The 15,756-nt window shown below is 50.7% G+C and overlaps 2 protein-coding genes across 9 annotated transcripts in view; both read right to left on the bottom strand.

Annotated features, from left to right (window-relative positions):
* SEMA4A (semaphorin 4A) overlaps positions 1 to 10,694 on the bottom strand; it is a 47,759-nt gene extending 37,065 nt beyond the window's left edge. For 2 of the 8 annotated variants that reach the window (XM_043502196.1, XM_043502194.1), the window contains exon 1: positions 7,992 to 10,692. The gene's annotated coding sequence lies outside the window, so the exon portion shown is untranslated. Of the gene's footprint in view, positions 1 to 3,268; positions 3,494 to 6,935; positions 7,219 to 7,825 lie in introns of those variants that run through there. The other 6 variants (XM_038382903.2, XM_043502192.1, XM_043502191.1 and 3 more) reach the window with 6 other exon arrangements.
* Positions 10,695 to 13,598: 2,904 nt separating this feature from the next.
* The window catches only part of LMNA (lamin A/C), a 56,085-nt gene continuing 53,927 nt past the window's right edge, over positions 13,599 to 15,756 (bottom strand). Inside the window, exon 12 of the mRNA XM_038382541.2 lies at positions 13,599 to 15,649. Within this exon, the coding sequence (XP_038238469.1) occupies positions 15,623 to 15,649 (27 nt within the window). The 3' untranslated portion in view covers positions 13,599 to 15,622. The remainder of the gene's footprint in view (positions 15,650 to 15,756) is intronic.

Here is a 15,756-nt window from a genome sequence, read left to right as displayed (position 1 = left end):
AGCAGCTGCCTGCCCGCCATCATGCAAGAGCCTGGCGCGTAAGAGAAAGTCACGTGGGATGTCTTACCTGTATGAGTGCTCTCTCTAGCTACTATACATGGCTGTTGAAGGGGGGGCTGTGGCGTTACCTTGGGTTTGTGGGTCGGGTTGTGGAGGGTTGGCCTTGTGCAGGGGGGTGGGTGCTGGGGTTTTTTTGCATTTCAAAAGGATAACCCTATGTAAAACCCTGCAGTAGCAGATGCTGGATAATTCGCCCTCTCCCCTGCCACCCATAGGTCTCACCCTCATCTCTACCAGAGCTCAGCTCAAGGCCCAAAGCAGGAGATTTAACATCCCTTCTAAATTCTGACCATCTCCTTTAGGTGTCGAGTTCAAATCCAGCCCGGGTTGGGGGCGATAGCCTGTGCACAGTGAGTTTGCTTGTTCTCAGCCCTAGCTGGAGGGTCCGAGTCACAAACCCTCCCCCCCCACCATCACGACTGGGCCCTTGTTGGCAGACAGCAGAGAGGCCAGAGATGGACTGGGCCATGGAGCCTGACTTCCCGCTCTTGCTCCTAGGAGGTAAGAAGGCGCGAAGCACCCCAGACTGCTAGCAAGCTGAGCCAGCCAGCAGTGCAGCCACGGGGTAGAATTAACTGGTTAGCGCTGCAGGGTGCACACTCTGACTACAGCCCAGGGTGGGAAGTGACACTGAAACCAGCCTTTGCCCAGAGCTCATTTCGCCTTTATAGTCAGCGTGTTGGAACTGCGTCTGTAGCACGCTCTTGGCCATGGCTGCCCAATCCACGGTGCACAAGTGAGTTTGCACAGCTGCTACTCATTGCATGACTGCTTTATGCCCGCGGCTTGTTGTAAGGTACACAGATGCTACTCCATGCATCTGCACTTTGTGCATGGTTGCATGAGGCACAAGTGGCTACTGCAAGCATCGCTGCTTTATGCACGATGCACACAGCAGCTTTTGCACAACAGCTACATGGTACACCAGTGTTTTGCACAAGGCTGCTTGCTGCATGACTGCTGCCTCCCTGCACAGCGCAGCTGCTGCTCAGCAAACAAGGGCAGGTCAGCTGCACAGTCTACATTGTTGCGGCTTTTTCACTGTCCTTCCTCAAGGCTGGGGGCTCACCATCAGCTTGACAAGAAGCAACACCCTCTGGCCACAGGGAGGTTCTTGTGCAAACATCTCCTGTGACAGAGAAACCACATGCTGGGGCAGCATCTATGTAGATGGAGGCAGAACAGATTTGCATGCTGGGGGAGAGGTGGGGGCTCTAAAACTGAAATTGGGCCTTGCAAGTGTCATCCATTCCTACTCCACTCCTGGGTCGCTGATCTAGATGGAGACAGGTGAAATCCCCCTTGCAAGGCCCCCGCACAGCTGTGATCATTACCAGAGTTTCATTTTGAGCTCAGCTCTTTTCAGCTCTGGCTCTCAGAGCACTTCATGAAGGTGAGTCACTATCCCTGTCCCCTCTTTTACAGATGGGAAACTGAGGCACAGCGAGGCAACGTGACAGCAGGTCAGTGGCAGAGCCGGGAATGGAACCCAGGTCTGTAGAGTGCCAGGTCAGCATCCTACCCTTTAGACAACACTGCCTCCTTTGAGACTGCCGCTCCCAGGCTGTGTAGGATTGAAACCCGGCTGCTGAAGGGTCCTGAAAGTTCTTCCCTTCCTCAAGTTGCCTTTGCTGGCAGCTGTGGACTGGAGAGGGGGGAGGAAACCAAGGATACTTGGCTGCTGCCCAAGAACGGAGGCAGAGTACAAGGGGCCTCCTGCCAGAGATTCAGAGAGGGGCAGGAGGCTGGAGAGTCCAGAGAACGTCCCAGCTGCCCGGAGAAAGAGCTCCAGCCCGAGCTGGATAGTCCCCAGGGGCTGCAGGCCCAACAGAGGCGGGGCTGGCCCTGAAAGGCAATGCAATGCCTCCTGCACCGAGAGGAGGCACAGCGGCCCCGGTTCCCCATCGGCCGGCGGCTCGTGCAGGCCCACATGCCAGCGGGTGTCAGAGAACTGGGCAGTTTTGCACCAGGGCCACCCACAATGCAAAGCACAAGCTAAGGGGGAAAAGAGACCCACAGCATCTGAAAGAGGTGGGGCGGGCTGGATGTCCTGCCAGGGGACTAGCCACCTTGCACTAACCCCCTGAGCTCCAGCTGCTGCCGTCACGTGTCCCGCTCCCAGGGAAGCCCCGGCTGTGAAATGGGCCCTATTGAAAGCCCGTTATTCTGCATACATTTGCCCATCTCCAGCCTCCACTCACCATGGAGCCCACTGCACTTTACAAACCTTAACTGAGCCCTGTGGCACCCCTGCGACTTAGCCCCATTCCATAGATAGGGAAACTGAGGTGCAGGGAGGGGACGTTCCTTGCTCGGGGTCACACACAGCCAGAGCTAGCACGCATGAATCCAGCCTGATTGCCACTCTCCTGCTCCAACCAGAAGTTACAGAACTGGGGAGAGAACCCAGGAATCCTGCCCCTGCCCCCCCAACACCAAATCCCTCACTCTAACCACTAGCTCACACTGTCTCCTGAAGGCTTGAATTGAACCCAGGAGTCCTGGCTCCCACTCCCCCCTGCTCTAATCACAAGAAACCCCATCCCATCCCAGAGCTGAGAATAGAACCCAGGAGTCCCGGCTCCCAGGACCCTGCTCCATACTGTGAGAGTTAGAGGTTTGCTCCTTCTCCCACCAGGGCTGATCTCACACAGTGAGGGTCATTTTACAGGCTGGAGGAGACAGAAAGGCTGGTTCCCACGGTGCTGTGGGACTTAACCTACCTTGATCTCCTGCACTAAGGAGCTTGTGCCTCATGCCTGCCCAGTCCGTGATCGGTCTTGTTTGCAAAGCTTCTAAAGCCGCCCGTGGACACCAAACAGCAGGGAGAACTCAGACCTGATCCAAAGCCCATTGAAGTGAAGGCACTGACTCCCGGCGCCCTGCCTCAACCACTGAATGCAGCCCCCGCCCAGGGCTGGGGAGAGAACCCAGGAGTCCTGCACCCAGCCCCATTCCTCACTATAACCCCTATACCACACCTTCTCCTGAAACCTTGAACTGAACCCAATAGTCCTGATTCCCAGTCCCTTGTGCCAAGCACTGGAACATATGCCCCGCGCCCAGAGCTAGGCATAGAACCCAGGAGTCCTGACTCCCAGTCCCCTACTCCAGCCACTAGACCCCACTCTGTCCTGTCGTCTTGAAGGGAACCCTGGAGTCCTGACTCCCAGACTGGCTCCCGCGATCCGACTGCTACCCAACAAACCTTACACAGAGCAAGGATGAGGCCCCAGGAATCCTGACTCCCAGTCCCCTGGTAGACCTCACAACTCAGCCTTTCTCCTGCAGCTTTTCTCTGCCCGGAGCTCGTTCCCACGCTGGGCAGTCAGAGAAAGGAGCCACTGAACCAGCTGTGGAGAACCACCTCCTCTCTCAGCCCTTGAGCCCGTTTGAAAAACCCTTACCCAGCCACGTCTTTTGGCTGCTGATCTCCCTAGAAAAGCTGAACCGCGATGCGCATATAACTCAGCAGCTGCAGCTCACCTGGGTTTGGATTCACAGTGAATTCAAGTCAGAATGCTAGGCTCTGGGGCTGCATTTCACGCATTCCTGGGGGCTGGGAGCGTGTTCAGAGCCAGGTTCATGACCTGCCCCATCTGTGGAGGGAGCAGCAGGCCTGCAAGTGCAAATCCAGATCTGGATCCCAGCTCCAGGGTGGTTTGGATCTGGAGTCAGGTCCTGGTTGAAGGGGGCATGTGACCACTGAGGGGCTGCCGGGCCAATTGATTAGCCAGTAGGCATGGGAGCTTTCATGCAGGGCAGTGAAATGTTAAGTGAGGCAGCTGCCCTGCAGTTAACTTGCCAAGCAATCGAGTGTTTTGTTGGAGTGACCCTATGTACTGACCCCTTTCAGAGTAATGCGAGGGCAAAGCGAGCCTCAATGAGCAGCTTTGTAATGCTGCGGGGGCGAGGAAAGGGCTACTTGTGTAAGTTTGTTAAGGCGCAATCAGGAGTATCTGCAAAGTCCAATCAGGTGCAGGACTCCTGAGTTCTGTTCTTAACTCTGGGAAACCAGAGACTGTGACTAGCTGGGGTGTGGCGGGCACTAGGAGTCGGGACTCCTGGGTTCTCATCTCACTTCTGGAAGGCAGGATTGACTAGTGGTTAGAGTGAGGCAGGGACAGACACCTCAGCCAAATTGTAGAGGTTACCAGGCCAGTCACTGTGGTTTTTATAGTAGCAGCAGTAGCCAGTCTAAAACTCAAATCCTCCAGCTCCAAAACCCAGGCTTTTTGCACGTAAGCTAAAGGAGAATCTTCACTAGCTAGTAGCATATAAGTCTTATGAAACACAGTCAAACAGTTCTGATTCCATCCAGCAGAAGGCAGGCAGTCTCTCTCTTTCTCTCTCCCTTCCACACATAGCTGGCTCACTATACAACCTGTCAATTGAATGATTCTGGCAAACATGGGGCAGGGGAAAGAAATTGCTGTTTATCAGTTCTCCCCCAACTCAGATGCCTGTAACTTTGGCTTAAAACTCAGGGCAGCTTCAGACTCTGGCGCTGTTAGCTTGTGGTCAGGGGCCACTGCTGAACAGTAAATACCCAGCGTGACTGAAGTCTGCTAATCTGCTTTATTTAGACTCACTTGTAGTCTCCAAGCACCCCTGTCGCCCTGTACGCACTGGCATATTTGAGATAAAGCCCCGGTATCTTACCCCTGGCACTTGTCAGGGTGCTTGCACAATAGGTAGCTTGGGCCCAATCCTTGCCCTGCTGAAGTTAACCGGGGGGAGGGGGGAAGGGGGAATACCATTGACTTCAGCGGAAGCTCAGCTGAGCAACTCAACACATATGCAAAAAGAAAAGCAGTACTTGTGGCACCTTAGAGACTAACAAATTTATTAGAGCATAAGCTTTCGTGAGCTACAGCTCACTTCATCGTAGCTCACGAAAGCTTATGCTCTAATAAATTTGTTAGTCTCTAAGGTGCCACAAGTACTGCTTTTCTTTTTGCGAATACAGACTAACACGGCTGCTACTCTGAAACCTGTCAACACATATGGTATCTTATCAGCCACTCTCAAAGGCGGCTGAAATTCCTGCTGCCCAGGGCTCCTGCAGGAATGGGAGCGTTTCAGAGGAAACACGCTTGGTTTGTTTTGTGGGTTTAAGGGAATTAGTTGCCCAGCTCCCAGAATTCAGCACTTCTCCGCTGTGGGCCTGCTCTCAACATAAATAGTTTTGGCAGCCTTGCTCGTGTGACAAAAATCACTCCCCTGATGGACCCAGCCATGCCAGAGAAAGTCCTAGCTTGTTCCATCTGGGGAACTGATAGAAGCTCTCCCAGCAAAAGAACTCCTCTGCTAGCATAAGCTGCGTCTCCACTAGGAGCTACACTTACTAGAAGAACTATAGCGGCAAACATGGCACTGTAACCTAGGCAAGGGTTTAGACTCTTTTGAAAATCCCAGCCCCCAACATTCAGGTGGCGGGCTGGAGTCCCAAACTGCTACTTGGATGTGTTAAGGAAGGAGAATCAGGAAATGAAATCGATCAGCCTAGTGAAACTGACCGGACTAGATGGCTGGAGGGAAATTACTAAAAATACACCAACAGCCTTCAGTAGCGAAGAGTCAACAAAGCTTAAACTCAGCTTTCGGTGTTAGTCGTCCCAGACATTGTGAGTAATACACACGGGTGAAGAATTCTTTTCAGATATACACAGGTATCCAAACCGGGCCCTCAACACCTCACAGCGGAAACAGAACCCCCAGTTTGCAGTTGGGGAACTAAGGGCCAAGCTAGATACAGGCCCAGAGCCTCCAAAGGTATTTAGGCACCTGACTCCCATTGAAATCAGGGTCATCCAGGGAATCTGTGGCAGAGCTAGGAATGGAACCCAGGTGTCCTAAGTCCCAGTGCAACACCCTAGCCACTAGACCATCCTTTATTGTTACTTTAAAGTCCTGGGGTCAAATCCTGACCCCACTGAAGCCAAAACTCCCATTGATTTTAATGGAACCAGGATTTCACCCTGGTTGGGTCCCCTTTTTTGACGGCGATTCTCATAGCCAGGAAGAGCTCCCAAATGTGCAGGCAGGTTTAACAGCTATGAAGATCTTCCCTGGCTGCCATCAGAATTAAAGGACCCATTTTGGGGTTCCGGCAAGAGAAGCCAAAGCCTGAGCAGGGCTTTCTATCATGCTGCTTGAATGATGATAATATCACGTCATCTACATACTTCCTGGGCCCCCATTCACTATATGTCTCAGCGCCCTTCAGGCATTGATGGATTTCTCCTCCCAGCACTCAGTATCATCAGAATTGTCACCCCCACTGCACTGATAGGAAACAAGACCTGAAGCGGTGTCTTGTCCCAGGACATGCAAGGGGTCGATAGCAGAGGCCGGGGTTCCTGGGTCACACGACGCTGCCTTAGCCCAAGCATCCTTCTTCCCTCTGGTGATCTCGCAGCCTTTTTACAAAGAAGGGTAAAGATTCCTATTGTCCCTGGGTCACCTCGGGCAAATCGCCGCCTGTCTCTGTGCCTCAGTTTCCCCATCTGCCAAACAGGGAGAACGATACTGACCCCGCCCACATCAGGCTCTAAGGAGGATGAGCAGCGCCATGAACGCCAAGTACTATTCTTTACAACTCGGGAACAGAGAACTGAAGATAACGTGGCTGAGGCCACTGAGGCAGGACGGGTAACAAAATCCAAGCAGCCTGACATCTGATCATCTCCTCTGTGCACTGGGACATCCACAGAGCTACCCATGAAACAGAAGTCCCTTTTTCCCCACTCCCTCCTTAGTCATTCATGCAACATCTGTAAATCTGACCGCAAAACGTCCTGGAGTGTGACCGCCAACGGCTCTCCCCGGCCTCATGCTTTGGAAAGCTGCAGGGAATGTTGTTTGTAACTTACACTGCTGTGGTGCAGGCCCCGCTTTCCTTTGGCGCCCTCTCTGCATGACTGCTCTGGCAGCTCGCTGTACACGGGTCGCCCCAGACCCCGTTTGCCCAGCAGCTCCCCAGCCCTGTGCCTAGCCAAGGAGATCCCTAAAGGGTTTTAAGGCTGCTTTTTCCCCGGCTCTCCCCCATTCCACCCCAGCCTCGTTAGCGCTGGAGCATTTGTGCCGCTGCATTAACTGGCGAGCAGCTGCCAGCAGAGCACCGCCTGGTACGTCAAACCCGGGCTGCTAAAAGAACCAAACACTTGCGCAACTTCCCAGCGCAAGAAACTCTCAAGGGCTTAGACTTGCTGCTGTGAGCCATTCCAGCCTCAAGCGATCCAGTCCCCGACTTCAGAGTCCCGGCCAAGATTGACGGAGCATCTGACCGGGGGCCCAGAGCGAGACCACGAGACATCTCTGGACTCATCTTACCTCTTTGGACTTGCTGTATACAAAAAAAGGCAAATCCATGGATCTGTTGCTCTGTCGTCCAGCACCCTGCACCGTCCCATGAACTGGTGCAAAGCAAGTCTAACCTGCTACTTAACGCATGTTTACAGCATACACACGCACACGGCGACATGAGATACAAATATCAAATACTCTTGCTGGAGGGCTGCAATGGGATGCTACTTTTATTCTTAGAATCCAGAACAGTAACACACTGTAAACAAACAGAGAGAGACAAAGCTGGCTGCTCCCTGTGGTCAAGAGGCCTAACTCCCTCAGCTTGGTCTAGGCTGGTTCTTTCCAGGCTTACTGCTGTTAGATTCCCATGTCACTGCAGAGCCCCCTGGCATAGGGGTGGGGGGCCACTTGCATGGGGGTGACATGGATCCACAAGACATGCTAGACCTCTGACCTTTACACAGTCTCTCTGGCAATTTATTCCTTCAGTGCTAGGTCCTTAGGCCTCCACTTTTTGCAAAGGGCCGCGCCGACTCCTCCGAGACTGGGTCTCTGGCTTTAGCGTTCCTGTTTCTCACGGTGGCTCCGAAAAATGCATGAACCTCCTGCTGGAAACTTACCTCTCTTGGGAGGCATACAAGCAGCCGACGTTTTGCAGGGACACAGCGCAGCCTTTGCAGAACAAGCCGGGACCAGAATACAGCATGGAGGGTCCCTTAGGATAGATTGGAAAAGCAAAGCAAGCCCACGCTGGCAGCATCGCCTCCTTCTCGCCCGCAGCCAGGTTTCCACCGGGGTAGGAGTCTATTTATCCCAGGCAGCTCACTCTCCAAGCTTTGTTTCATGCTGCAGTCACGCAACGGAACAAAATGTTTCTTTCTGTTGTTGTTTTGAAATATCCTTTTGCATCCAAGTTTCCTGTAATTTCCTTAACAATGTCCCCAAAAGTTTTAAAACCCAAACAAAATGTTTCAATTTGGTTGAAATGAAATGTTTCAGTCACACCCCCACCCCCATGAAATTTGTTTGCCAATATTTCGATTTGCTTGTAGTTTTGAAATATTTCATTTCACGCCCAATCCAAAATGCTGCCTCGTCTGACTTTTGAAATGGCTAAGGAACCGAAAAGGCCCAGTCCCGTGTGAAACACGGGATTTGTTTGTAATCTTGGGAGTTTGTTCAAGTTACTGTAAAATCATTTTCTAAAATGTACCATCTAGGAATTCGCGCCTTCTGCCGGCTGTGCAGTTTAAGTTCATGGTACCAAGAGGTGAAAAAAAAACAGTACTAGTAAAAATTAGTCAAGTCCTTAACTCAAAGGAAGCTGTACACGAAGTTCAGGGTCATTTCCCTGGCTGAAAATTGGACGGAAACGTAGGAATCCATCCCAGGCTAGTGTCCGCAATCTCTTGCCGTCCCTCCTAACCCTGTGATTCTAGGATCCCAGTAATCATCGTGTCAGAGGAAAGTACAAGAACTCCTCCCACTGGACAGTTATGGGATAATCTGCCCACAGGGGAAATTTCTTCTTAACCCTAAACCTAACCCTGCCTGAATATCTCCAAGCAGCTGGGCCTGAGAAATCAGCTCATGGTCCAGAAGAGAAGGGTTCATAGCCTAGCTCTGCTTTCAGTAGGACTTTACGTGAGTAATTAAGTGCCTGCATACTAGGACACTTTACAGAGAGATTAATGAAAAAAAAATCTCAAGATTTCCCCCCAAAGTGTTTAAAAAAACCCAACCCCAATGAATCAGGCTAGATAAAGCAGAACGTAACATATGGAGCCAGACTCAGGCAGGATGAGTGCAGACAGAGTCAGTATCAGATTGAAAAAAAGATTCATTAAACTGAAAACTGGAGGAAAAAGCCGGCAGGAATTTATTGTAAACAGGAAGCTCAACATTACAGGGTCTGTTACAGGAGAGGGTAGGCGAGGCTCTGTGGCCTGCGATGGGCAGGAGGCCAGACTAGATGATCACCATGGTCCTTTCTGGCCTTAAAGTCTGTGAGTCTAACGTCAGAGTTGTAGCTGGTGTTTTATTAGCAGTACATTGAGGATGCAAATTCCAGCCTCTTGGCACCAGATGGCCACGTCCCAGGGAAACAATTTTCTGCCAGGAGTGCATCATCCACTGGATGTTTTTTTGCTCTGCCCAGGGTGCGTGCTGATTTTGGCTTTCAGACCCTAACACTGAGAAGCTGTCAAAGGAGAGCATGCCAGTGGAAAGACAAAGGTGTGTGCTAAACATGTCACAGGGAGACGTGTCCCCTTAGCACAGCAGTCTCTAGGGCTTGCTGTCATAGTCACGTATAATACAGTAGATTTTGCTTATTGGCAGCCCCTTGGCTTCCAGCAAAAAGTTGCTATTGTCTGGCAATAAGTGGAAGGCAGGTTTGCAAGACAACAACTGGGGAAGGAGGCACTGAAATGTGCCTTCCCTGGCTGCAGCCTTGCAAACCTGGCTTTGGGCAGGGTGGCAGCGGGGAGGGGGCTGCAGCCTGGGTGCCAGGGCTTTCTATGGGGCGTGCGGAGGTCTGTGGAGCTGCACCATACCTACCCTGTACTCTCCGGGGATCGGGGCTCAGCACGTCTCAGCTCTTCCTTCCCTATGTATAGTCCCTGGTGATACCTGAGAAATTCCCTAGACTCCATTTTTGTGTCCCTAGTTTCCATTTGATAGAAGCAAGAGTCACTCCACTGATAAGCTCTGGTAACCCCACCATTAAACATAGGCTAAAGGTCACATACCAGAAGTAAAGTTGGTGGGAAAAAGAAAGTGGTAAACAACGACTGACAGATCACCACACTGTGAGGTAAATAACGGTTGCAGGACAGGTTTCAGCAGCCGTGTTAGTCTGTATCCGCAAAAAGCAAAGGAGGACTCGTGGCACCTTAGAGATTAACAAATTTATTTGAGCATAAGCTTTCGTGAGCTACAGCTCACTTCATCGGACAGTAGCAGAAGTGATTAGAAAGTTCTGACAGGGCAATAGAAAGGGCAGGGTGTCAGCAGGCAGCTGACAGTCAAGGAGGGAGATGCAGAGACCTATGGAGAAGACAACTGGTGAGAGAAAGCAGACAGCTGAGGAGTTTGTGGAGGGTACCTATCGGAGGAGGGTTGGACAATTGGGAGCACAGCACCAGTAGCAACTGAAACGAGCGGCGACAGAGGGAGTCCTGCCACTGAAGTGAAGACAGCAGAATAAGCCTGTCAGTTACAGTTATAGTATAGTCACAGGTTTCAGAGTAGCAGCCGTGTTAGTCTGTATTCGCAAAAAGAAAAGGAGTACTTGTGGCACCTTAGAGACTAACAAATTTATTAGAGCATAAGCTTTCGTGAGCTACAGCTCACTTCATCGGATGCATTTGGTGGAAAAAACAGAGGAGAGATTTATATACACACAAACAGAGAACATGAAACAATGGGTTTATCATACACACTGTAAGGAGAGTGATCACTTAAGATAAGCCATCACCAGCAGCAGGGGGGGGAGAGGGGGGAGGAAAACCTTCAGTTTTTTTCCACCAAATGCATCCGATGAAGTGAGCTGTAGCTCACGAAAACTTATGCTCTAATAGTATAGTCACAGTCTAGCGTTTGTGTGTATATGTGTATGCCTGGGTTAATAAAGATATAGGTCTGTGTGTTGATTATAAAAGGAATTTATGTATGTAAGACAAAGTACAGTTCGAACTGCTGTCAGTGTCTTGTGACAGACTGGCCATCTGTGAGAAGGCACAGCCACTTAGAATCATTTTAGCTGGATGGTTATTGTGGTTTGGGATGCTCTTGGACTTGTAACAAGGGATTTGTGGGGAGGGGAGTTAGATTATCGTTGTATTAGGGGTTGGTGTTTGCACAAGAAAAAGGTGTCTTTTGTTTTGGAAAGAATGCTGCCGGTGTCAATCATTTATCGGAAGGCTGTATCCGTGTCCTCTGGGGGTAACACATCCGAGCTGTTCTGGGGAGCCCCTGGCAAGCCCCAGGTATTTCCGTAGCCACCCTGGAAACCCATACCTTAGGAAAAACAGACTGGTTAGTAGGTGAGCTATTCTGGGGGGGGTCCCCAAAATCTGTTTTTTAGCTAGCACTCGGCAGGGCACAGCCTGGAGCGTGCAAGGAGAGGTATCGTTCTGCTCCAACTTCCACGCTGCAGGCCCCACTCCCCGCTACTGCCCTGCCCACAGCCACCCCTCAGCTCCTGTGTAGCAGCTTTGCCGGGCGGCAGCCCCAGAGGGAAGGGCTGAGCACCAGTGACAGATGGATTAGCAGGGCTGCCGCCAAGGAAGACACATCCCCACGTTTCCTTCCCCAGCCACAGTGCTGCAAACCTTCCCGCGGCTGGGGCCTTTCTTAAAAAACATAAGCTGCTAATAAGCTGTTGCCCATATCTGAATCTCAGTGACATTCATGTTAGTGGGAGGGGATTGGGTCCTATGCTGCCATTAACCGGCAGGTGCTAATATCAGGATTGCTATGAAGCAGAATCTGCTATAAGGATTATGCTATCTCTGCCTGTAGTTAAAGATGGCCAACACTTCCCATTAGAAGTCCCTGCTTTCAGTTGCTTGTAATTTTGCTGTAATGGGGATAGAGGCAGAGGGGGAGGCAACTATGGGCTGCAGGGCCACAGAACCAAAAAGACAGTCCCTGCCCCAAGGAGTTTCCAATCAAAGTCTAAGAGGAGAGAGAAACAGATGGTGCAGACAGATGGGGAGCACAAGGAAACGATGAGCCAATATAGTCAGCATGGTAGGCTCTGGTCTTTGCCCACCAGTCGCCTAACCCTTGTCAATGTTTTCACGGGCCTCACGGCAAAGGAGATTTTTAGGGGAGTTCTGAAGGAAGATCATGGGTGGGTCTGTGGATGGTTGCAGGGAGCCTGTCCCAAGTGCGAGGGGCAGCAGGGGAGAAAGCACAAAGGGGCTTGTTAGAAAATGTAACAAGTGGGCATGGGGGCTGGGATCATGGACTGGTGGAGGCAGGCGTTGACCTTTCAATGCCGAATGAGAGATGACAGGCAGGGTGGGGAGAAGTGGTGAAGAACTTTGAAAGGGAAAAGATATCAGCACACGGCTTTAGTGTAGCCAAGGCCCCACTGGTCAAACTTGGCTGTGTAGACCAGCCCTGAGTTTATGGCTACAGGAGCTTTAGTTTTAGTGAGAGTCTCTTCTCTTCTAAAGCTTGGCTTGTTTAAGATGCTAATTGTTTTAGACTGTTTGGGGGATGCCCCTGCCAACCAATCCTGGAAGAGAGAAAGAAGTCTTCAGCTTTTGAGAAGTGGAGTTTGTGGGAGAATCTGAAACCTGGTCTACACCTAAAACTTAGGTCAACCTTCACACCCCTGAGAGATGTAGTTAAAAGCCAACCTAAACCCAGTGTAGACACTGCTACGTCAGTGAAGAATTCTTAGAATCATAGAATCATAGAATATCAGGGTTGGAAGGGACCCCAGAAGGTCATCTAGTCCAACCCCCTGCTCAAAGCAGGACCAAGTCCCAGTTAAATCATCCCATCTTCTGTTGACCTAGCTTCTGTTGCTCGAGGGGATAGATTAATTAGAGTCAGACTTGCTGAGAAACTCAGTGTAATCAGTGTAGCCTGTAAATACCCTGGTCAGGAGGGAGACACACATGGGTCTCCACCTAAGTTCCCTCTAAGCCGCGTGGCAGGGTATCAAGGGCTGCACAGGTGGGGTGAGGCGCCTTTCTCGGCCCCTGCCCTGGAGCTGCCACGGCCAGGGAGAAGTGCCTCTCCCCTGGCACCCTCACACCCCCACACTCTGCCCTAGCCCTGAGCCCCCTCCCACACCCCAAACTCCTCACCCCCGGCTCCACCCTAAAGCCCTCACTCCACCCCCCGCACCCCAACCCTCTGCTCAGCCCGGAGCTCCCTCCCACAGTCCGAACCCTCCTTGGCCCTACCTCCACCACACATCACCTCCATATTGGTGCACATAACAAAATTCATTTTGCACATGGATGTAAAAAATTAGAGGGAACATTGATCTCCACCCAAGAAAGGCGACAGCCGAGGAGCCTGGAGTCCAGAGTGGGTGACCTGGCTGGACCACCGGGAAGAAGAATATCAGTGCAGTTGCATCGAACTATGGCAATCAGTGCGCTATCCCACTATCCCCCTCCTCCCCACTTCATGGGGTGATGTCAGAGGGTGCCCCTTGCATTACAAACAGCAGCTGAAATAATGAGAGGACACAGGCTGGGTAGGCTCTCTGGTGTATTGATTTTGGAAAACAGAAATATTGCAACATTTCCAATTAACAGTACAAGGCCTTGCCAGATCCACCTACAGCAACCAAACCTTAACAGTGACAAAGCCAGGACGTCCCCTGTGGAACAGAGATCGGCACCCAGCAGAGTGGATCAAGGTGGGTGACGCTGAAGGGAGGTGGTAGGGCAGAGGACAGGCGCTGTAGTGGGTACAAGCCTTGGCCAGTGGTAGCGGCTCCAAGACAATAAGTTCAATAGATACGGGGATTGCGGTGGTTTTATTTTAGTATTGGATTTTTGCACCGAAAGAAAAGGCAACACTTTGCCAACACAGCATTGACTGGACAACTCTACGCTGACTCTACTCTGAGCTGCCCTGGGCTCCCCCACCCTGCTCTGATGGAGGAGGGGCATGCGGTGGGCTCAGACAGTGTCATGCAGGAAAACAAAAGCCATTGAGCACAACAGGACAAATGGACTGGATGGATCTTGTTGAGACGTCTTGATCCATCCCGGGCTCAGACAGGCCTCCAAAACAAATCAGTTAGTGTAATACAGGGTGGAAAGGAGACCTGTCCTCCTGCAAACCATGTGATCCCCCAATTCCTTAGTGGACTTGGGGTCTGACCCTGCCACCCAGTGTGCCCCCCAAACTCCGAATGAAGTCAGCAGAAGGAGTGGGGTGTGATGCAGGATCATACCCGCAGGGAGAAGCAGCAGCTAGTGCAGCCGTAATCACACAGAGCATAGCCTCATTTGGTGACAGTAAGTTCCGTTAAGGCAACAGGGGTAGGCAGGCTTCACACCAGCTAAGGATCTGGCTCACGTTAACTGAGAATAAACCCCACAACCCAACCAGCTTTGCTCAGCCTCTTGGAAACCTTAAAGGTCACTCTGGTCAGGGCTGGCGTCGATATCTGGTCCCAGGCTTATAACAAGCACATTCCGAAACAGTCTCTCTTTCTGTCTCCCTGATCGCTCTGCCCTTGGTCTCTGAACTGGATCCTGTGCTACCAAGCTCTCTAAACCAGGCTCCTCGTTCCTCTATCATCTCCCTTTCTGATTAAGCTCACCCAATCAGTATCACCCTTTAAGGCACGACTTGGCTGCCTTTAGAAGAAAAAGAAGTGTCATTGAATAACAACAGTACAGTACGAGAATTAAACTCATCAGCATCTCCCATGGCTATAGCAGTGCAGCAGCTGGTCGGGGAATGGCAGTTAAGCAGAGGAAATGGGACAAAAGGAGAGCGCTTAAGATAATGCCCCCATGCGATTAAACAGAATCTGAAGCTGACACAGAGCTATCAATGAGAATCAGGCCCACTGGGTGAAATGCACCAAGGTCGTTTTTTCCGCAGTGCTCGTAAGTTACAGTTCCATCCACTTGAAGGCCACTTTCCATTGTAAGAGTGACGTAAAAGGGCCTTAGTGTATATGAGAAACAGGCCTGATGATTTGATCCTCCTCCTAAAGGATTCTGGGCCTGAACCATAGCTCACTGACATCAGCATGAGGCCTACTGACTTCAAGTGAGCTTTGCCATAGGGTCTAAGTGCAATGGTATTGCATGGTTCTGATAGCAACACAGCCCCTGGGAAATAACAGTCAGCATTTCAGCTCTTGTGGCTTTACAGCTGCTAGTCCTATATAAAAAGCTTTGGCCAAAAAATACATCTAGAAAGCTATTAAACTACAATCTTTTTTTGTTTTCTTCTCTTTTTTTTGGTAGCCACAATTCTTTGACCTCTTTGGTTTTAGTTTTTAAAAAAATGTAGAAGCTGAAAAGCTTTTTTTTTTTTTTTATAGAAATAGATTTTTTCTTAAAAAAAATCAAAGCATCTTTTAGCATTTTTTTATATATATATATATATATATATATATAATTTCTGCTGTAGAAAAAACACAAAAAACCACCTTTGTTTTAAAAAGGGGGGGAAATGGTTCTCTAGCCTGGGGGGGGCGGGGAGGAATAGCATGATATGGCAGGTTGTAAGCAAGGAGAGTGCCCTCTGCTGGTTACATGATGCTGCAGTTTTGAGGACCCTGGAGGGAGAAAAGAGAAAATAAATAATTATTAATGTCTGTTTGCTTCAGTTAAAGGGGAACAGCAGTAGTCATCAAGAAAATCTATTGCTAAGTACTAATTCCTA

The sequence above is a fragment of the Dermochelys coriacea genome, chromosome 24 (genome assembly GCF_009764565.3).
Source record: "Dermochelys coriacea isolate rDerCor1 chromosome 24, rDerCor1.pri.v4, whole genome shotgun sequence".
Taxonomy (NCBI): Eukaryota; Metazoa; Chordata; order Testudines; family Dermochelyidae; genus Dermochelys; species Dermochelys coriacea.
Note: the sequence above shows the minus strand (reverse complement) of the source record. Positions and strands in the feature narration are given on the sequence as shown.